Source organism: Fusarium falciforme, chromosome 1, assembly GCF_026873545.1.
Source record: "Fusarium falciforme chromosome 1, complete sequence".
Classification (NCBI taxonomy): domain Eukaryota; kingdom Fungi; phylum Ascomycota; class Sordariomycetes; order Hypocreales; family Nectriaceae; genus Fusarium; species Fusarium falciforme.
In genome coordinates, this window is record NC_070544.1 from 2,875,059 (window position 1) to 2,896,424 (window position 21,366).

At 53.4% G+C, this 21,366-nt stretch overlaps 4 protein-coding genes across 4 annotated transcripts; 2 read left to right on the forward strand and 2 right to left on the reverse strand.

Annotated features, from left to right (window-relative positions):
* Positions 1-6,215: 6,215 nt before the first annotated feature.
* NCS54_00078400 (STAS domain-containing protein) lies at positions 6,216-10,679 on the reverse strand (the record flags this gene model as incomplete). Its single annotated transcript, XM_053146423.1, has 4 exons — positions 6,216-7,528; positions 7,582-7,853; positions 8,201-9,653; positions 9,707-10,679. The coding sequence occupies 4 exons, from the start codon at positions 10,677-10,679 to the stop codon at positions 6,216-6,218; spliced, it is 4,011 nt and encodes a 1,336-aa protein (XP_053002398.1).
* Positions 10,680-12,714: 2,035 nt separating this feature from the next.
* NCS54_00078500 (Rab-GAP TBC domain-containing protein) lies at positions 12,715-14,280 on the forward strand (the record flags this gene model as incomplete). The annotated part of the gene is made up of 3 exons (XM_053146424.1): positions 12,715-13,242; positions 13,305-14,101; positions 14,157-14,280. 3 exons carry the CDS (start codon positions 12,715-12,717, stop codon positions 14,278-14,280), a joined length of 1,449 nt encoding a protein of 482 aa, XP_053002399.1.
* Positions 14,281-15,365: 1,085 nt separating this feature from the next.
* On the reverse strand, positions 15,366-16,859 carry NCS54_00078600 (Hypothetical protein; the record flags this gene model as incomplete). The annotated part of the gene is made up of 1 exon (XM_053146425.1): positions 15,366-16,859. The coding sequence occupies one exon, from the start codon at positions 16,857-16,859 to the stop codon at positions 15,366-15,368; it is 1,494 nt and encodes a 497-aa protein (XP_053002400.1).
* A 2,745-nt stretch (positions 16,860-19,604) lies between these two features.
* NCS54_00078700 (Hypothetical protein) lies at positions 19,605-20,374 on the forward strand (the record flags this gene model as incomplete). Its single annotated transcript, XM_053146426.1, has 3 exons — positions 19,605-19,954; positions 20,022-20,265; positions 20,333-20,374. 3 exons carry the CDS (start codon positions 19,605-19,607, stop codon positions 20,372-20,374), a joined length of 636 nt encoding a protein of 211 aa, XP_053002401.1.
* Between the last annotated feature and the right edge of the window lie 992 nt (positions 20,375-21,366).

Genomic DNA, 21,366 nt, shown 5'->3' on the forward strand with positions numbered 1-21,366 from the left:
GATGGGCAAAAATTCGAAACTACCGTCGCCGGTAGTTATAGTCGTGGATACGGTGTAGTATGGGGAGACGCCGACGGCAGTGGTGCGAGAGTGGTTCGAGAATGGTATCAACAGCGTAACACGTGAATGTCAATTGTGTGATGGTGATGGGAAATATGTGGGCTGATGGACGCTGCTTGTGCAATGGAAACACTGGTGAAAATAAAAATGTATGAGGATGAGAAGCGAGTAGATGGGCTAGAAGAGAAGAGAAGAGGGAAGAAGGGGAGAGTTTAAGAGTGCGAGGTGGTGATGGGGGGCACCGAGGGGTTGATAAAGACAAAGAGGATGGATGGGAATGGGACGAGGACACAAAATGTGAACGACGCTGATCAACTCTAAAACAGGGGAGCAGCCAGCCTGTTCAATGATCAGAGATCGCCGTTACCAATTCTGGTCAAGCCCAACTCTGAAGAGGGGGAATCAAAGCCAAGTGGGCGGCGATTTTGAATAGCAGCGACACCGGCGGGCGGTGCAGAGACGGATCAGAGTCAGCGCCAGAGTCAGAGTCAGTCCAAGCTCCCCGATATCGAGGGGTCGATGAAAGTCGAGAGCCAGAGGGGAAAGACAAGCCCCATCCGACCAGGGGTGTTTGGTTAGCCCCGGCGAACGCTTCAACTTGGTCGGTGCAACTTGGTCGTCAGTGGACGTGTCGGCTGGCGCTGAGATGCGCTTGCATTACACGGCGGTAGGTACGTATCGACTAGCTTCTGAGATGGGGCCTGGGACGGTGGGCGACATGGGCGAGACCTGCGGGAGAGATGGGGCAAGATTGTGGACAAGACGGGGGGAAGATGGGGGAGAATGGCAAATGGCCTGGGGGCAGAGTGACGTCGTTCGTGCTGGGTGGAACCTCGCGCCGCGATCGGGTAAGGGTTGGTCGGTCTGGTAGTCAATCCCCTGTCGGCGTCTGCTGCATCTGCGTCTGCTTCTGCGAGGAGGGTTGCCTTCAGGGTTCAGGGCTGTTGTGGGACGAGGTCCTCCAGTCCAGTAGCATGGGAATGGCAATCGCTTTTGGGTGTTGGCTCTGTTTTGTTTCGCTTCTCTTTTTTTTGAGGCTGACTCTTGGCCTGTCTAGGGTGCAAGTTGGTGGAGTGCCGCTCAGCTGGAGGCTGTATCTCGGGGTTTGTCAATTCGACTCGAGTTTCCGGCTCCGAGTCTCCGTGGATGTGACGGACTATGGCAGCCTTTCCATGTGCTTTTACTGGTCCCGTTTTGCTGGTACTTGGTGCGAATCCCTGACCCTGACCCGGGCGGCAAATCTGACGTCGATGGTGTTTTGGGGTGGTGGCTCAAGATGTGTGTTTGTTTGGTATCTGAAGATGCAGGCGCAAGAGGCGTTTCGAGGAGCAGAGAAATGGCCTGACTGTTATCTACCCTTTGTCAAGGGAGAGCGAAAACTGTTGAGCAAGGTGACGGGAGTGAATGAGAAATGAAGCAAAAAGGCCGACGAGGAAGCGAGACAGAGAAGCAGGTACCAAGGTCATCGAATGATTTCTGGAGTTGCCCGCAGCCGTTGAGACAATGACAAATGTGTACATGTACTGTACCTCAACTTCCACGAGGAAGGACCGATGGTCCCGGGAGGCACGCACGCACGCACTCACGCACTCTCTCCAATGCAGACACTCCTTGTATCATCCAAAAAGGCAACGAAGGGGAAGTGGAAGGAGCAGCCAAGGGACCATGAGGTATGCGGCTGACGACTAACCTCCATTCCCATCCGCCAATGCATCACCACGTCTCTGTTTCCACAGTCAAATGTTTTGTTCCTTCCGCGATTGACGGGGGACGATTTTAGCCACTTCTAGTTAAATCATCACTCAACAAAGTACCTTGCAATCGGTATTCCTGGACAAAGCAAATCCAAATGAGGACGGTATCAATCAACCGCATTCCCCGGGCGCCTTACCAAAGACTCCGAGTTAAGTTGTCTGGTACCACCTTCCTGGTTACAGTTGTCTCCCGCCTCTCAAGTCTCCTTCCCTTTCTGCATGGCACCTGCCTGCTGCCTCCCCCTCTGAGTTTCTGCATGGTACCTGTCATAATCACGTGGAACTCGTCGTCATCCCCTTTCTGCCAATTTCCATCTTCAAGCCTAAGTTGTCCTCATGATAACCTTGAGATAACCTCCAAGCTCAGCTGCTGCAGCAGAGTGCGTATTGTGGCGCCCTGGATCCAGCGACAAGACCTCGTGTGCAAGGCCCATCTGACGATTCGAATTGCCGCCCATCTTAGCATCTTGCATCTTCGCCTGCGTTCTTGGTCCCTACACACTCTGCACTTCTGCATTCATCGCCGACCTAACCACAAAACAATGGAACAGATGGACCACGCTCATGGCGGCTCAGGGCAGTGTGGGACCCCCCTGTCGCTCCCCGGAGGCCACGGCTCCACGCAAGCACGCACGCACACACGCTATCGCTAGCGTAATGAAGCCCGACTGCGGAGGACGGGGGTGCCAGAGGGTCCGCCCCGAGAAAAGCCAATCCCAGAGCGGGCAAGACGCCTCGTAGGGTCCTCACAGCGCCTCACAGTGCCCACGGCGGGCAACGCCTCTAGGGCACCGACGTCACCCACGCGCGCTGGAGATGACAGTTTGCTTTTTTTGCGGGGTAGTAATCAAGCAAGCAAGCAGATGAAGCGCTGGGACAACCTCGCATGCAGTTTTGCCCCAGGCCCAGGGTCATCTGGCTTGCTGACCTGGTGTTTGGGTTGCTTCGCCTTCCAGGTACAGAGAGAAGTTGGCAACGAAGCAGCAAGGCAATGAAAGGGAAAAGGGGGGCTCGTTGGAGGCCTTCATCCCAAGAGTTGGTTGCTTTTGCTCGCGTACGCACAACGGTATGCTACTACAGCACCTACTGTACGTCGACACGCAGGCAGTCACCCAGTGTTGATCGCTGTACAGTACCAGCAGCGCAGCCCACAGTTATGGGAGGATGAGGACGATGGGGATGGGTGACGCCTCCACAAGCTCTCGTTCGGTCAGCGCCTTTCGCGTCAGATGAGGCCATGTGCAGGACGCCATCACCAACAGTGGTGGGAGGGGAGTTGGTGGGTGATGATGATGATGATGATGATGGCCGGACGTAACTCAGAGGCAATGGAGCAAGCACACAACTCAACCATCTCAACTTCATCATCAAGCGACGGAGGTGCGTGCTCCTTTGCTATTCTTGGGCAGTCGTCAAGATGCTCCGGCACCTCCTCAAGTTGCCCAACCAACTCTGGCCAAACTATCCGCACCACCACGCCATTTCTTTGGACATGACTCTTGTCAAACATCTGCCACACGGTCTCGTTGGCATGCTAGCGTGCGGCATCTGAGATCAAGTGATGCTATGATGGTAACCTCCTGCGAAGATGCGATCAGCGTCCGTCCATGGCTGGGGTGGGAGCATGGATCCTTCGGCATTCATCAGCATTGCGGTCCGCCATGGGGTTCGTCACCATCACAATGTTGATTGATTAGGACCTCAGCCACGGTTGACGAGCCGAGAGACACCACATTCCTGTATTCGCCAATGGCTCTTGGTGGCCTTTTACCCCTTCTGCATGTTCAATTCCTCATTCTTTGTTCCATTGCCCTTCTCTTTCTGATTTACCCTTTTCGCTTTGACCTGTCGCAGGGCTAGTGCCAACTCTACCTACCTAGTCAATCCCCTGCAACGAACTGTTAGACTGCGTGTCGATGGCCACGTTCTTCTTCACCTCATGTGGAACGCACGGCCATGCCATGCTCGATGGCTTCACGATCCGCCAGGAGCCACGCTCGTCCCTAACGCAACGCTTCAGTTCTCCGCTAAGGCAGGAAGGCTGCTCCCCGTACGACAGGACAGGCCTGTTGCTGGTCTCTCTCTCGTTTCTCGACCCCTGGGCCAATCATCAACCGTACTATTACCCCGCGTCCATGCACCAGCTCCCGAGACCGGCTCACGGCACCCCGGCCGATGCGTTGGCGCCTCTGCTCGCTTCCTGCTTGGCCTTGACCTTGACCTTGACCTTGGGCAAGATTCCTCACACCCACACACTTTGACACCCTTTTCTCTGCATTTGGAGTGCTAGATTTAGCTACTGGTGCACTCCATTCTACGACGTTTTCGGGGTTGAAGAGTGCTCATCACTCAAGACCGTTCCAAGGCGCGCTCCAAAAGTGCCTGTGCATGGATGCCTCTTATCTCCGCTTCCACTCACTGGTGAGCATGTCACCTTGACAACGGAATGTGTAGACACCATGGTCTCTGGCTCTGCCTGCATCATTATCAATCAGCGGGACTTGAGATCTTCAAAGATCTACACCGGAAACTACACATGTTATTGGGAACTTTGAAGTCTTGGTCATCAGAATGAATGCTTCTACTGTTTAACTGCCCATTACAACCAGTTGGTTCTCCATCGCCGATTCCTTGTTCCACCCTTGCCCTCGCAGCTCTCTCCTTTCTCCCCAGTCTTGGCCAACCCCCCACCAGGAGATTCGCGAGTTCGGTGGGCGGCGTGGCCCGCCTATCAGCTGTTGCAAGATTCTGATGGTGCCAGTTAGGGTGACACACTCGGACTGGAGACTCTCCACCGTGCCGCAGCGTGCAGCTCACAGCCGAGAAGGAGGCAGATGGGCGGGCGAGACGAGACGGACAGAACGGATACTGTACTGTAGCTGAATGGGGCGGGGCGTTCCTGGTGGTTGTGTGGGGGTGCAGCAAGGTGTCGAAGCTGCAACACCACGACTTGGCTTGCCTTGCTTCCTTGCGACAAGCCCACCCGCCCTTTCTTTGGGCCAAGACGGTCTGGACCTCGGTGAGCTCTGCCGATCTGACAAGAACTGCCCAATGGATAGGGAGTCTTGTGCAGATTGCCGTGGAAACTAGCTGCGAGTGTCTGCATCCTCAAGGTGGTGGCATTCCCAGTGCTACATTGCTTTTTCGGGAGTTGAAGGTTGGGAATATCTGGCCTCCCCCAACGTTGACTTGCTTGCCTGTTCCCTCCTCCTCTTTCTCAACCTTTTTCCTTTTTCCTCTCTCATCCTCCCCATCGCTCTCCCTTTTCTTACATCTCCATCACAACTCAAGAGTCTTCCAGTCTTGATCATCATTCCTCCCCCTCATACCTATCATCCATTTGCTTCCATCCACCAAGGAACATGCCTTACTCACCGCCATTCTTGCATGCTCTCGTTCTCTCCTATTATTCGCCCTCGCAGATCCACGCTGCATAGTTACTCCAGCTTAAACGTCCTGTTGCCTGTCGATGCGCCGCGCGTAGCCTCTAGGCTTTCCGTCGGGGACTCGGCCCGCGCCGCCTGAAGACATCTCTTTCACTCCTCCTCGGGGGTTGTGAATCTCCTGCCTCTTTCCACCGCCGTGATGTGAATATCCAAATTCCGAGCTCACCGACCGTCTTTCTTGGGGCTCCTCCACCCCTCCAAGACGAGCATGTCGCCATGTATGTTCAGCTATGCAATCGACTTACCGTGAAGAGACGAGTTCCCATGAGCATATCATGTAAGTAGCTCTGCCATCCCACTCATGTGGCTAGATGTTTCGGATCCCCCTCTCGCATGTGAAGTATCCCTGGATTTATGAAGCGCCGATCGCGGTCGAGACACTTCACTCCACCAAGGCGCTGTGATCGACCTCCCATCACAGCTCGATCGTGCAGGATCTTGTTGCGCTTGACTGCGCTAGAGTTATGTGAGACATTGGTTAGGATGGTATGACCTTTGGGAGAAGCTGCTGCAGTGACAGCGCTCACAGTCAGTAGGACGTATCGAACGAAGTCCCAGAGGATGGACAAGGAGGAGGAACAGAGGGTTGGTGGAAAGATGAGTCGGCGTCTAAAGGGGGTCTTGTCTGTGAGGCGGGAGACTAAAGGCACGGTATCGAAGTTGGAAGGAGATGCTTGTCGTTCATACTGGGATGAAGGAGGCATGATGTTGAAAGGGCATGATTGTCCGGAATATCTTCAGCCAAGTGCTGAATTGATGAATCACCCATGTCTGCAATCTTCTTCGTATTGAACCCTTGTAAACATCCGCTCTCTCGCATATCATATCATTGATCATTCGTGGATATCCCGGAGTGTGCAAACATGGCCGTCAACTGACAACCTATCGTAGCAACCAACAAGCTCATAGACAAGAGGAAGGAGTTGATGCAGCCCCTCATTAGCCGTACACCGACCTATCCAGCTTGGACCCTTCTTTTCCCACATAGTCCGCACACTCCGCAGTCACTAGCGTTATGATACTGCGTGTCCTTGCACGAGTCGCTCAAACATGCCCACGAACCCGGTGTAGACGAAGGGTCAAGTACGTTGGCACACATGGCACATGTGAGTGCCAGACCGAGGTTGGCGTACGAACACATGGAGCATGTTGTTTCGGTTAGGTTGTTACGCGGGAGAGAACTACTGCTCGCCCGGGATGTTGCTGTTGTAGGTAGGCCGCGTTGACTCTTGACCGCCGTTGACCTGTTGCTAGAGGCATCGTGACGATCTGCGGTGGGCCTCACTGGTTCTTTGATTCCTCCAGACTCGTGATTAGGCTCCTTCTTGACCGCGATGGCCGGTGTCTTGGTCGAAGAACTGCTCTTTTTGACGCCAGAGTTTTGTGCTTTTATCGTCCTCAGAGCTGGAGGCTCGGGATATTCTTGCTTGATCCCTCTGATCATGTTCTGAAGCTCCTTCGACTCGTCCCTCGCTTCGGGGTCATTTACGTCCTCATCTTCACAGACCCTGACCATCCCTCTTCCTTGTCCATCGACGAGTCTCTTGCCGTCAACGTCAACAGCGTCCTTAGAGTCGGCCCCCGTTTCGTCTTCGTACTCGCTGTCAGAGCCGGATTCCGTTTCGTCTTCGTCCTTGGTGGGCTCCGGCTCTGTCTTTTGCTTCTCAAAGCGAGCCAGTGCAGCCGCTGCCCGGAGCTCCCGTCCTCTCATGCTGCCGGCCACTCTAGGTTTAGCCTGGATCTTTTTTCCGCTCTCGAGCTTGACCTTGGTCTCCTCATCCGCTCCTAGTGCGACTCCATTCTTGCCAAACTTTTTGAGAATTCTCCTCTCTTTCCTCTCCTGATAAGACAGCTGTGGCTTCGCTTTTCTCTTCTTCCGCGATCTGTAAGTACCTCCACATAGGTGCTCTGGCAGAACGTCATCAGCGAGCACCGTGTTCTTCTCCCAGGCGCCAGTAGCCAGGTTGGCACCCCTTCCCCAGAGACCATCTCCAGTGTAGTCCTTGGACCATAGGTCGTGCATCTGGGCAGCGTACGAGTTGCGAACAGCCCAGAACGCTCGCGAGTGGTTCATCTGCTTGCAATGGGCCAACTCATGCATCATAACCATCTGAACGTAGTTAAACGGCAACCACCGCCCGGTACTGGGTGATTTAAGGACAAGCTGAACAACTTCGCCTGCGTTGAAATTCCGCCCAACGAATTCACGATTAGGCTCATACTCCTCCAAGGAGGTTACGTAGAGGTGGTGTTCTCGCATGATAGGGCCTTGTGACAAGTGTTAGCGATAAGTTGAATATATGGGGTAACTAGTATCTTACGGCATTGCGCTGCTATTCTTTCGAGGAAATCCTGGGCTATCTTCTTGTCTGGGCCTTCTAAGGGCTTGATGAAAACGATGTTGGGATTCGGCTGCGACTTCTTCTCGTTCAGCCGCTGCCATCCAGCAACCATTGCAGCGAGGCAGTCGTGGCGACCAAGATTTGAGCCGATAAAGAGGTTTCTATGATGGTCTCCGTTGGATTGAAGGGATTCACGTTGGTTCAACAACAGAAGGGGACTCGAGTGAATGACGCAAGGTTGCAAGGGGTTCCTGAGTGGAGTCCGCGCTGGAGACGCGTAAAGTGGGAAATCTCAGCGCGCGAGGTCATGTGACCACCCCCATTTAACAGCACCTTTTAAAGAGGCCTTGGAACTTTCGTCTCCTGGGCAGTTGAGATAGTTAAAGGAAGATGATTCTATCAAATCTAGAAATTCTATTGAAGTAAATCATAACCTATCGCATGTCCCGTCTCTCGGGCTTCTGCAACATCCAAGTCAAATGCTCGCTCCTATCCATGCTATCTGCTTCAACATCAAAAACACCCGCTAATGTCGCTATGCCGTACGCCTTTCGTTACCAAAATTCTCTAATCCGATGCTGCGCTTCTAAAATCCGACCTTGCTTCAACATTTGCGACTGCGCTTTGAAGTGCACTCGTCAGATCGACGTGGAATAGGGGCGTGTCCAGACCATGGACCACTGCGCCTCTCCGTCTCCGCTTTTCTAATTCTCCTGGCGACATGGCGCCGTATGACTGTCCAGGAGAGAGTCCACCAATCAATGCCTCCTCTTCAGTTGGGTCCGTATGCCTGGGAAAGACGTCATGGTAGCTTGTTTCCCGAGCCAGCGCCGCAGCAGAGTCTTGCCCTCCAATCTCTGCCACGCTGAAGATCGACTTCCATCCATGTTGCGCTCCTTCGCCGTCCGGTTTCACTCCGAAGCCCGCAGATACAAGGGCCCGCTTTGTCCATCTATTGTTGATGCAGGCGAAGTGCCAGTCGACCATGTCAGGGGCAACGTACAAGTCGAGCTGATTCCGAATATCGATGAGTCGCTGGACAGAGGTGATGTCGACGTTGTTGACTGAACTAAAATCCATAATTACCGCCTTCAAGGTTGGCAGCCGAGAATCTGAGTCGACATGTGCAGGCCGCTTCGCAGATTTCCTTGGTCCTGGGTTGTTCCAAGGCCTATCCCCTGGGCGTTCAAAGGCCTCAGGGCTGCTGCGCCGAGTCTTCGCCTGGATAAAGTCGGTGAGGTAATCCAATGAAGAGTTCGCGTTCGGATAGTTGAAGCCTTCAGAAAAGCGATATATAAAGATTCCTGGATAGGGGTGATCGATCTTGACTTCCGGGTTAGAGCCATCGCCATGGTCGAGTGGCAAGAAAATGTTTCTTGCTGAAGTTTCTGGATTCTCAAAGGTACCGTATTGTCCCACGACTTTTCGATGATCATCCCCAATGACATGGTCGCCAATGACTGAGTGAACCTTGACTTTACCGAGGAATCGGCCGTTGGCTTTGAGGATCCGGTAGATAAGAACAGCCCCTGAAAGACAGACAGTAGAATACAATCCATCCTCGATCTGAGCAAAGATGCTAACGATGACGCCAGTGAAGAAGATGAAGACTTCAACAGGGGAAACCCTCCAAAACTGGTAGATGGTGTTTGGCGGCGTGACGAGATCGCCAACGGCATGAATAATGACAGCTGCTAGGGCAGCACTCGGAATATAGAAGAATACGGATGTCAAGAGATATGTTGCAAGTAGAACAACAATGCTAGTGATGATACCCGCAGCAGGCGTCCGCACGCCGGCCTTGGACTGGATTGCCGTCCTACTAAAAGACCCCGTTGAGGGATACGCGCCAAGGAAGGGTCCGATGAGATTGGCCATGCCAATCGCAACCATTTCCTGTGATGGGTCGATCGTGTAATTGTTGACCCTTCCAAATGACTTGGAGATGGCGATGTGCTCCACGAGCAATACAACAACGGTGGCGGGTAGGTGTGGCCCAAACTCGGAGACCAGTTCAGATGTTATCTTCGGTGCACCAATGTTTTGGAATCCTATAGTGTCATTAGCATCGAGGCCCTTGACCATGGCATCAAAACAAACTTACCTTTTGGAACAGTCCCCAAAATCTTGAAGAGGGGATCATCTCGTCTATTCATGTTGAGCACCCAGCTGACAATCGTGTACACCAAAATGACAAAGACGGTCCGCATTGTATTAGCGAAGAACAAGACGCGTTTGTGCTTTGGAAACCGTTCTGCCGCGGCGCTGAAGCTCATGCGAATGAAGTATAGTATGGTCAGGGCCGACAAGCCGACGGCAGCATCAAGTCTTGCTTGGGCGAGGTGTTTCAATGTGTTGGTCAGAACTTGGTAAGGAGATTCGCGGTTTGAGAACCCTGTCAGTCCCAAAAGAGCAGGCAACTGGCCAACGCAGATGGTGATGGCTGAGCCCGTCATGAATGCGGAGAGGGAGGTGATGGAGATGAGATCGACTATCCAGCCGCACCGGAGTAGCCCAATAAGAAGGACGACGCAGCCCGCGACGATAGACAAGGCTGATGCAATGACATGAGCTGGAATATCGTGTCCTGAGGATTGGATGTCTTGGATTACATTGCCGACCACAGTGGAGAGAACGGCGACGGGGCCAATAGAGATATCCTTGGATGTGCCGAATATCCAGTATATTAGAACGCCGATGAATGATGAATAGAGACCGAACTGGGGTTCCAGGTTTGCGAGCATGGCATAAGCCATTCCCTGGGGGACAACGACAGCACCGATGGTGATGCCAGCAACCAAGTCTCCAGCAAACCACTGCAGGTTATAGTGGCCGATCCATGTCAAGAAGGGGAACAGAGAAGTTCCATATTCGGCCAACTCGTCAAGCGACGGAATCTGTTCTCGAAGCCATTCTGCCGACGTGGGCTCTCTCTCGTAGAAAGAAGTATTGCTCTGGATCGACAGAATGGATTCGCCTCGGGTGACCTCGTCCTGTGAGTCCGGCTTTTGGTCATCGAGCTTGATGCCCAGGACGTTGGCCAGGCCGAGGCCAAAAGTGGTGGCGCGGCCTGGCATCGGGACGGCTTGAATATGTTTTACACGGTTCCAAAGTATAGGATATCGTTCAAGACATGAGATGAATTAGTTGAGAAGCGGTGTGTAAGTCTCTGTTGACGCGTCTCGGTGAGTGGAGTAAATCAGTTATATGATGTGGGCTATTAAAGGCCTGTAACGTGTCGGCAGCGTTTCGTAAGAGGTCGTTGGACGGGGAGATCAGGTATCTGAGAGTAGCTGGGACACGTCGTGTAATATGCCAAGCAGTCGGGGAAAGCAACCAAGACCCCCATTCATAGGCAACTCCCCGAGACACGAGATGAAATCATCAGGGCAGGTTGGCGTAACTGATTCGACACAGGAGCGTGGAGGAAGATAGGCCAACGAGGGTGATGTAGTCCACAAAGGGGTGTAGAGATGATGTCCTGACGAATAGGACGGCAGTATATAGGTTGTTCCTGGTCTTGTGGTCTGGGGTCTCAAGTCAGCCCGATGACGAATATCGTGGGGATAAAGACGACATCGTGAGCCCAAGCATGGAACAATTAAAGAAATGGGGAAGAAGATACGGAAATACGACTTTGGGTTTCAAGCATATGGATCCTGCGTCATGAAAGAAATGTAATCAATATTACAAAGCAAAAGAAAAATTCAGAAGAGTGAAAGAGAATGGCACAGGGTTATTCCACTGGGAATGGCAAATTTCAAACCCGACGTCCAACTCGAGAGCCAACAACTTTGATCGGAGCATCGGTAGTCGGTAGCAAGTCCCTGCGAGGGCCCATAGAGCATGGAGGGGCAGATCGGGCCGTCGCGGCCTCTGCATTGGACCATGATGGATGGCATTATCCATCTCTACCCACGCAGATGACGAAGTCGCGCGGCGCTCGGGCGGCTTGTGAGAGCTCTCTACTCTGGTGGTTTGCCTGGCATGATCGATGTCGCAATCGCCGCCTTGCCTTTCGCGGTAATAGCGCTGCCGTTTCCCGCGCCTACGATTTGTGTGACCGACTGCGCAGCTGAGAGAACAACACCAAACCCCACGCTTCATGTCCAATAGTTGCTACTTGGATTGGGGTCTCGGGGAAAGAAGCGATAGTCTTGGTATCATGACAAATGCTGCCCATGTTTGCCGGCTTGTTGGTATACAGATGCGTCTGAGATGACCGACATGGAACGGACAAGAACTGCTAGTGGAGATCAGTCAGCTGGATACGTCTGGAAGATGCTTACAACTGTGCGGCCATGGCCAGAACTGGTAGATCTTGTCATGGCATGGATCTTGGCTTGTTCATCTTCCGGGCTGTAATGCTTCGCAAGTTGATATTGTTCATACCAAAGTTATAAAGTCATGATGTGCCTGAAGAAGGAAGTGTCCGTGGGTGGACCTTGATCATTCAGGACCTTCTTCCTGACGGCACGTGGGAAGAAACTCTGAACCCAGGACCCAGAAGCTAAGCCTGCAATATCTTAAACACACATTATTCCCATCAGCCTCATTTTATAAGAGCAAGGATCAAGCTGTGCGCATCTCAAAGTCGGCGAATCGGCACGCCAATCCCCGACTGTAACCTTACTGACCTAGAGTCCGATGGCCACCACCCCAGCCTCTCAAATTGGTCCTCATTCCAGGCCAGCAACAGCACAGCTGGCATCAAGTAGACAGAGAAAGACAGAATTCATTCCCAACTTCACGGTTGAACTTGAACACATTTGAAAGAAAGAAAGTCATTGCAGTTGACTCTTGCTTACTTACACTCGCACCGTTGTTGCTGGCTACTGGCTCAACGCGAAACAAACACGATGCGCGCACTTTGTCCCACCAAATATTGAAACCGCCAGCTCCCATCAGCCGTCAGCCAGCCTCCAGCCTCCCCGCTAACCTCTTGAGCACAACACAACTAGTTCCATGCTGATTTTACTCTCGATCCTCACTCTGGCATCGCCATCAGCCCTAATTCACTACCAGATTTATCCATACTGAAAATTCCTCCTCTCCCTCTCCATCTTGTTCTCCGCAATCCTTCCATGCCCATCCAGCCTTAGCATCGCAACCATGTCGGAGCCCTCCTCCAACGCCTCCAACGCCTCCTCAACGAAGCCCGCGATCCCTTCACTCCCCGCCTCCATCACCACACAGCTTCAGCCCCCGCCATCACCACGAACTCACCGCGTCCTCCGCCGCCTCCAGTCTGCGCACACTCTTCGCCCTCAGAACCCTCCCTCGCTCATCTCGCAGCAGCGCCTGCGCGAGACACAGACACAGCGCAATGTCTCGCCCACGAGATCCTCCCCCGTGCCCGGCCCTGGACCGGCCACCTCGTCTGGCCCTCCCCAGAGCATCAATCGCTCGCCTCAGCGCGGCCGCGCTAATAGCGATGCCACGCCCCCTCTCGTCCACCAGATGAACGTCGTCACGGCCAGCAAGCGTGCCGGAAGCAAGAAGCCTGTCTTCTCGCATGGACACCTCTCGCTGCAACAAATCATCCGCGAAGGTCCCACCGACGGAGACTTCCTAGGCGCCTTGGAGAGTGCGCGATGGAAGGTCATTGATGGAGGAGTCAAGAGTGCTGAGGATGGCATGGTAAGATAAACATTGGCGTCTACTTCTCTCGGTTATATCGCTAACGGCGCCCTTTGTTATAGTCAACACTCAGGATATACGTCTGGCTGGTTCTCCTAGACGCCCCGATCCTCTCGACCGACGACTACCTCGCCCTCATCCACCGCGGCGCTTCTCCCGCCTACTCCAAGATCCGAAACGACACCTTCCGCACCCTCACAACAGATCCCCTCTTTCGTCGCCGTGTCAGCGAGGCCAGCTTGATCCGACTACTCAACGCCATTGCATGGAAGCTCCATGACGCCCGCGAAGAGCAGCGCCAGAGTCGCCCAAGCAGCAGTCGTGCCTCTCTTCCAGGAGACAGCAGTGTGTCGGGTCATTCCCAAGCCAGCACATCATCACCTACTGCTCGTAATCGCGCCCGCGCCCTGACACTTACAACCGAGGGTTCTGAATCTGGCGCGGGAGCTACCACTCTCGAGCCTGGCACCTACGTACAGGGCATGAATGTCCTGGCCGCCCCCTTCCTCTACGCCGCCCGAAGCGAGGCCGAAGCCTTTGTCGCCTTCCACTCCCTTCTGACGCGCGAGTGCCCAGGATACATCCGCGGTGCCATGGACGGCGTCCACCGAGGCCTCGCACTTGTGGACAAGGTCTTGGCGATCGTGGATCCCAAGCTGAGCATGTATCTTACGGCCAAGGGGCTTTCGGCCGAGATCTATGCCTTCCCCTCAGTCCTCACTCTGTGCGCCTGTACGCCGCCCTTGCCTGAGGTGCTGCGGTTATGGGACTTTTTGTTCGCCTATGGGCCGCATCTCAACATTGTGTGCATCGTGGCACAGCTCACCATTATGCGATCTCAAATTCTCCAATCACCGAGGTATGATTTTGTTCCGTCATGTCCTGGTTGAAGTATGGTTCTGACACGATAATAGTCCCAACAAGGTCTTGAGATCCTTCCCCCAACTTAACGCTGATCTCGTCAAGTCCGTCACCATTGGCATTATTAAGAAGATTCCAGATGACGTCTATGCCGAGATCGTATCCCATGCTCTTTAATAAAGGGCATTTACTAGTGGTCCAAGCAACTTGAGATATCTCAAGGTACCTTGGTACTTTGCTCAAATACTGTTGTATGACACCACCACACCAAGCGAGGCCATGAACCAACAGGGATCCTGGCCGCGACCTCACTGACGTGCATGCCGCCACGCGAGTCGGGGGGTCATCCTCTATGCAAGGGGCGTGGCTCGCAAACCCGAGGGTCCCGCAGCCTGGCCGGCGCCGGCACCATGCCATGCAAGTCAAGATAGACGAGCCGAGCCGGGCCGCTGCGCCTGTAACGGCGTCCTGATGTATTTATGTTTTAACGGTTTATGATTCAAGGTTCAATGCGTAATGACTGGAGGGACACAGTACATATTTGTATGATTATGCTTTTCTGGCAAGGTTGAATGAAGATGGAATGCCGGAGTGGCCCTACGATGGACGACTCTAGGATGAATGAATGAATATATGAACGCTTTCGTCTATTATTAACCTTAAAAAGCCCGAGGCGTAACGAGGCCTCGGGTTGTTTCTGCTCATACACATGATTCCATGAGTGTCTACTCTCGACACGTTCCCAGTCTCCAAGTTAACGCCGGTTTACATGCAATTACTTTTCGTCAAATGACATGAGGCTCCCTCTGGTCTATGCTGGACAATGAGAGCTAAGGTGATCTTCTGCTTTGGCCACCTCCATAGGTAGCATCCGATATACCAAAACTGCTTGGTCGATGTAATACACCGAGTAGCGAGGGCCATTCCTCATAAAGGTGTTCATGAGATATTGCAGGAGATGAGGTCAAAACCTCTTTTCCAACTCAACCACCTCCCAGACCGCTCATCATCCGAATATGCCGGGGGACGCCATGGTGGTCTGCAAGGTTGTCCGCCATATGGTGCTTCGGCGTGCGGATCTTTGCAGGGTGCAACAACTGCGTTAGTTGTTTGATTGGAACCGGGGCTCTATTCAACAGCACCCGCTCGGACACAGAATGAGGCATGTTGAGCGCCATCATCCAAGCCTATTAATTGATCTCAATAGAGGTCTAGCAAAAGAACACCTCGCGCAAGGCTGAAGCTAGTTGCAGCTGATGCCTCTAGTACGAAGGGCAACCGGCCTCCGCTCGGAGGAAAGCATTAGCAAAGAAACTTTGCATGGCTGTGTAGTGGAAAAGGATGCCACCGAGGACAGCAGCATGCCAGAGGTTGTGGCTTCCACCCACGTAGTCGAAGCAGCCGGGGAACCATCGCTCGGGGATCTTGCTGGCGTAGACCACGGCGCCCGTGAAATAGACAAACATGGATTTGGAGATAGGAGAGTAAAAGTCGTAGACAAAGTCAGGCCCGTGAGTCCACCCGAGCTGAACCATGGGCATGAAGCCGGTCAAGGCCAGGCCAACATAAAAGGCAACGCGGGCCCATGCCATGTCGGCGCCGTTAAACCGAGGGTGCCATGGGAGGATGACGCCTCCTATTCCGAGGAAGGCCGTCAAGCACATGTAGATCCACCGACTGATAGGATCGCAGTAAAAGGCCGTGTACTCAGTTGTCATGATAGAGGCGGCGATAAGCAAGGAGATGCCGGTGTAATCGACGCAAGCAAATATCGAGATGGCGTCGACATCGGCAACGGCATTCATTGTGTGCCAGACGGTCGAGCAGACCAATGTCAGACAAGCCATAACGAAGAAGACGCCTGCCACAAAGACGTCGGTCTTGGTGCTCAGCGTAAAGTTGCTGCTGCTAGGGTAAAAGTAGAGGGCGATCGCCAGAACCAGAATGAGGCCCAGGGCGTGGGACCAGATGTTGACCAGCTCGTTGGACAGGTTGAATGCGGAACGAACACACTCGAGCTTGGATTCGGTGAAGCGATATCCCTTCTTGATGTGAGGGTTATTCCTCCAAGGCATGGGGAGGTCTTCGTAGCAAATAAGGCGACCCTCCTTGGCCTGAAAAATGGCTTGCTGGATGTGCTCCTCCAGGGACAGGGCAGCCTGAATGGCACGTTCAATGCCCTCGTTGGCGACACGGCGGCCTTCGTCCATGAAAGCCTCGGCGGCGTTGGCGGCATTTGCAAAGCCCTGCTCGCGAAGCTTATAAGCACGCGTCTCGAAATCAGAGAGCATGTTCTCGAGCAGGTCCACGCCAACACGAGCCTTTTCGTTGAGCGACTCGGCAGCCTCGAGGGTCTCATGATATCTCGTTTCAAGGGTCTCGACCATGATGTGTAACCGACGTCGTCCTGCGCCGAGGACTTCTTCAGAGGCATGGGAACATCGCGTGCGGACGGTCTGGAGGGTGGAAAAGGCGCGGGAAATACTCGAGTCCTTGCTCAGGTCGACATAGTTCTCGATAAAGTCGAGGCGGCGCTCGAGCTCAGAGAGGAACAGGTCCACCTTGAGGAGGAGGCCCTCTTCGCCATCCATGATATGGCCAACGATAGATCGTCTCCGAGGAATGAAGAAGGAGTGTCGTCGCTTTCGAGGTTCCACGCGGGGATGAATGTCGGATCCAGAAGTCGCAGCCAAGTTATCGTCGTCACGAGCCTGGTAGGCACAGGCCGTGGTGATGGCGGTGGTAACATCGGACATGGCGGCGGCTGGTAACTCGGGGTGAGGCGCCGTGGTGTATATGCCGGCGACGGCTGGCTGACGGGCGTTGGAGCGCTGAAACAGTTACAGTAGAGGCAGTGAGTGGCGGCTCTTCCAGTTGGCGGTGCTGATTTGCGGCGATAGGGACTGGCGCTCTACATCCAATGCGTGTATGGCTTCGTCAAGGCCACGAGCGAAGAATGAGGAGAGCAATTGGTTGCTGAGACGGACGGCTATATCTATCGGGAGAATTTGGGCGCAGCGAACGCACGCCTGCGGGCCCTATGGTTGATTGGACACGGGGGCAACGATTACCGAGTTTGGCGGCGGTTGGGACTGGAACTTTTTTTTCCTCCTCTCAGTATGAAACGTTGAATAAGGATCTGCAGGTAAGCCAAGCCTTGGGATGGATAGAGGATGAGATATAAATCTGGGGGATTGATTGAAAGTGGGAAAGGAGAGGAAGTCTCGCGGGACAAACAGCAGCAGCAAGGAGAGACGGGCTACGGGTTACACGGAAAGGAATGGGGGAGAGAGTGAAGGAGCATGAAAGTAGAGAGATTGGACTGAGCTATTGATGAGGGAAAGGGAATCGACAAAATAGAGCCCAGTAGCTGAAATGACGGTTCCGGGGGCGGCCTTGGCGTCCATCCATCCATGGCCCAGAGGGAACCCCGATGGTCCCTTGTTGGGCATGGAAGTTCTTAGCGGCCGCCACCCTGAAAACCCGCCTGCAGAGACGATTGGGCAGTCCACGGGCATCGTTGGAGAGGACCTACGACGCAGCACCGTGCTTCCGCGGGTCAATAAGCCCGGTACGTCAGAGCTTGGCAATTAAAATCATCCACTCTAGATCAAACGCCCGTGTCCGTCTCCTCTACTAGAAATCACATATCAGCAAAAGAGACGCAACTTGCTGATCCTCCATGTCTTGAGCCTTTTTTTCCAAGACGGGTACCTCGGCTAGCTACCTATCAGGTATCCTATCCCGTGCAGCGCCTCCTCAGCTCGCCACGGCCCGCCTGTGGGTGTTTACTTGCACCAATAGCGCACCAAACTCAGAGACGCCTCCGATGTCCCCCACGAGCCGATGCAGTAGGAAGGGATGCCGCCCGGGTTGTGGTTGGGCCCCTGTTCCTGGACCAAGGATGATGGATCGGAGTGAGAGAGGGGTTGCTCAACAGATGGCGTGCCCAAGGGAGACAGCATCTGGCCTGAACGCGTTAAACATCACCAGTCGACAGCGCAGAATCTCCAGCTCCAGGTAATACACGATTTACTTAATTAAAGCTGATGCTAGCCCAAACAACTTCAAGCTTAGTTGCGCCCAGTTCTTACTCTCTTCTCGACTCCCGAGCCTCGTAAGCAGCCGAGAACGGGCTAATGCTGACTAGGTCCCAGGTTTTAATCTTGGTCACCTCAATTAGACAGGGGCTTGGGGTGATCCAGAGGCCGATGCCCATGATTCCAGGCTGATTCAGACAGCCATCTCGAGATCATGAGTTGCACTCCATCACACCACGATGCCAAGGTGGAAATGACGAGGTCTGAGCTCGTCTCTTTCACATGCTCTCGTCGTCCAAATCCCAAGACAAACCAGTCCGAGCACTCAAAGCCCCAAACAATCGCTCCTCGCGCTGGCTACCAAGAGTTGAAAGCGCGTCTTGTCCTTCACCTCATTCCATCGTGAATGTCATCTCGCCTCCTCGCGTTTCCCCATGTCTTGGAAGCCATCACGGGACTGAGTACAGCCCACACCCATAGCCGAAACCTCTAATTGCTCACTTTGACGCGGATAACCAACGCCCAGCTGAAGCGGGTAAGGCACGCCAAGCCGCTCCCTTTTGAATTGTTAGCGATCACACATCCCAGAATTATGAGTCCGAGTGAATGAATTACTCTACAGAGTAACACGTAATGACAGTCCAGTTTGCGATGTCCTAACAAAGGCGACATTTGCCCACCTCCCAAAGACCAAAGAATGGGGAGATGCTTGGCGGCAAGATGGACCCAACAAGTTCTGGGAATATCACACAAAGATGCCGGGTTGGCGTTTCTATCATTGCAAAACGAATGCAAGGGCGAATACAGTGATAGCTAGACCTTACTGCCCGTTCTTGAGTCCATACTTTATGAAGGCCACCAAGAAGCATAACAACTTCTACCAGCAATGTTTTCGCTCTCAGTGTCGTCAGCAGCCGAATAGAAGTACGCATATCTCGCTGCGAACAATGTCTGCTCTTTCAAACTTCTCAACGTTCACTTGCGTAACAATGGATAACTATTGAACAGCCGGAAGCCTTTCCAAACATCTGAAAGAGACTCGAGTTGCTCTTGAGAAGCGTTGAGGTAGGTACTTAACAAGAACGTGAAAGTGTCATCCCCTAAGGGAATAGAAAAAAATAATCCTTCCGAAATCTACAAACTTTAAAGACTTTCGAAGACTAATCGAAACCCATCTATTCCATAATTCGGATTATTCCAACGCGATTATAACTAACCCATATCACGTTGAATTCTCGAGGTCTCGCCCTTTTCAGTCCAGCCTTGGCCCCGCTCCACTTTTCCCCAGTCTTACTTTCTGTCCCTGCAGGAACACAACAAACGACCTTGTCGCTCGGGACTGCCGGAGATCGGGTCATTTCATTCATCTCTTTCACCAGTAGCCATTTCCCCCTCTGGCACACCGCATCTCGCCTCTCGTTACCTTCGGATATCACACTATCACGATCAAAGCCAGCAATCATGGCTATCGACAAGCTGGTCAAGGAGCCGAGCCTCGTCGCGGTCCTGCAGATTTCGGACCAGGCACGCGACCAGGCGAGCGCTCTCGTCAACCTCGCTGAGCAGCCACACAATGAAGCATCCGCACCGGCCGAGATCCAGTCCGAAATCGCAAAGCAGCAGAAGCTCCTCTTTACCACCATGGCCCACCTGCGGGGACTGCATCGAAACGCCAGCTTGTCCGCTCGCGAGACCAAAGCCGAGACCGCCGAGGCGCGTCAGGAAGTCGATCGTCTACATCTCCAGCTCCAGAACCTGTACTATGAACAAAGGCATCTGCAAGGAGAGATTACTGCCTGCGAGTCATACGAGTATGCGCCGTCGCCTTCCACTCAAACAAAGACGAGTTGAGGCATGCCTCCGACTAACACTTCCCAGCCACAAGTACCAACAACTGCCTCTCATTCCCGTTGAAGAATTCCTCGCCCAGCAACCCGAACATCAAAACGACGACGAAAACACCCTCATGGTGGCTCGCATCGACCACGAACGGGCGGAACGTGAAGCCCTCGAGCAACAACGCCAGGAGCTTCTGAAGCGCAAACAGAAGCTCATTGCTGATAACAAGAGACGAAAGGATGACTTGGCCAACCTAGACAATGACTTGGAGAAGTTCATTGATGTAAGTATTACTGAGTTTTTCGCACCAAGAGGGTGCCCTTTGTGGACTAGGTCTAACCTCCTGCCAGGCCGCAAAACCGATCCAGAAACTTTTCGACAAGGCACCCTAGGCGTCGCAAGCCAAAACGCGAAGAGAACGGAAACGGTTGAAGGGGCAGGTTCTGATCCAACTGCAATGAAGGGTTCATTACCAATGGCGGATGCTCCGAATCCGCCCAGTGCGAAAGAGCTGGTATAGAAAGGTGCGTATAGTTCTAGGACTGGTGCTGAAGATCACGAGTTGAACAAATCAAGGCAGGGACTCTGGATTGGCGCAAGGCGTTTGGGGGAGGATCGATTCGGCACTCCACGAGATATCAGATACCCTTCGAGATTATCGAAATACCCAAGGATTCATCATAATTTACGTGATCACCAATACTGTCCCTCAGCCGCACATCGGCGTTTTCTGAAATCGACATGAAATCAACAAGGTTCTACCATGAGGGAGCATTGATGGGCGATTTTCTCACGTACTAATGGAACTACTTACATTTCCCAGAGAATAGGAACCAGCTTTATCAGTTTTACCCGAACCTTCTGCCATGGTTCACGACAGCCCATCATGGGAGCACCCTTGACGGCAATCAACGGGACACACTTGAACAGCCAATTCCTTCCCCTCCTCGGGTCCTCTCTATACACCGCCACATGGGCGCCGATGTTGGGGGCTAATCAAGAATGAGGCCTTCGTTATCTCGAGGGACTTGATTCACTAACAATTGATTCAGGCGGCAAGGGTGAGGGATGACTACAATCCTTCAGCCTTTCCGACTTCCAGCCTTCCAATCTCCCGAGGGTCGTGGCGGCGGAAGCCCAAGCACAACACCATGACGATTATCCATCTAACATCGGTTACGGCGCGCCGTCGCGGTCGCAGCGAGTTGACGATTAACAGGGGGAGGTTGGCAGAAGCGCAGATATCCAATCACTACGCCTCGTGGGCCAATAATAGCCAAGCATCGACGGGGGACTGGCAGAGGTCCATGGGTTGGTGTCGACTAAATGGGGCCCACAATCGCCGGGCGCAACGACCATTGTCTTTCACGCGCCTGAAAAAAGA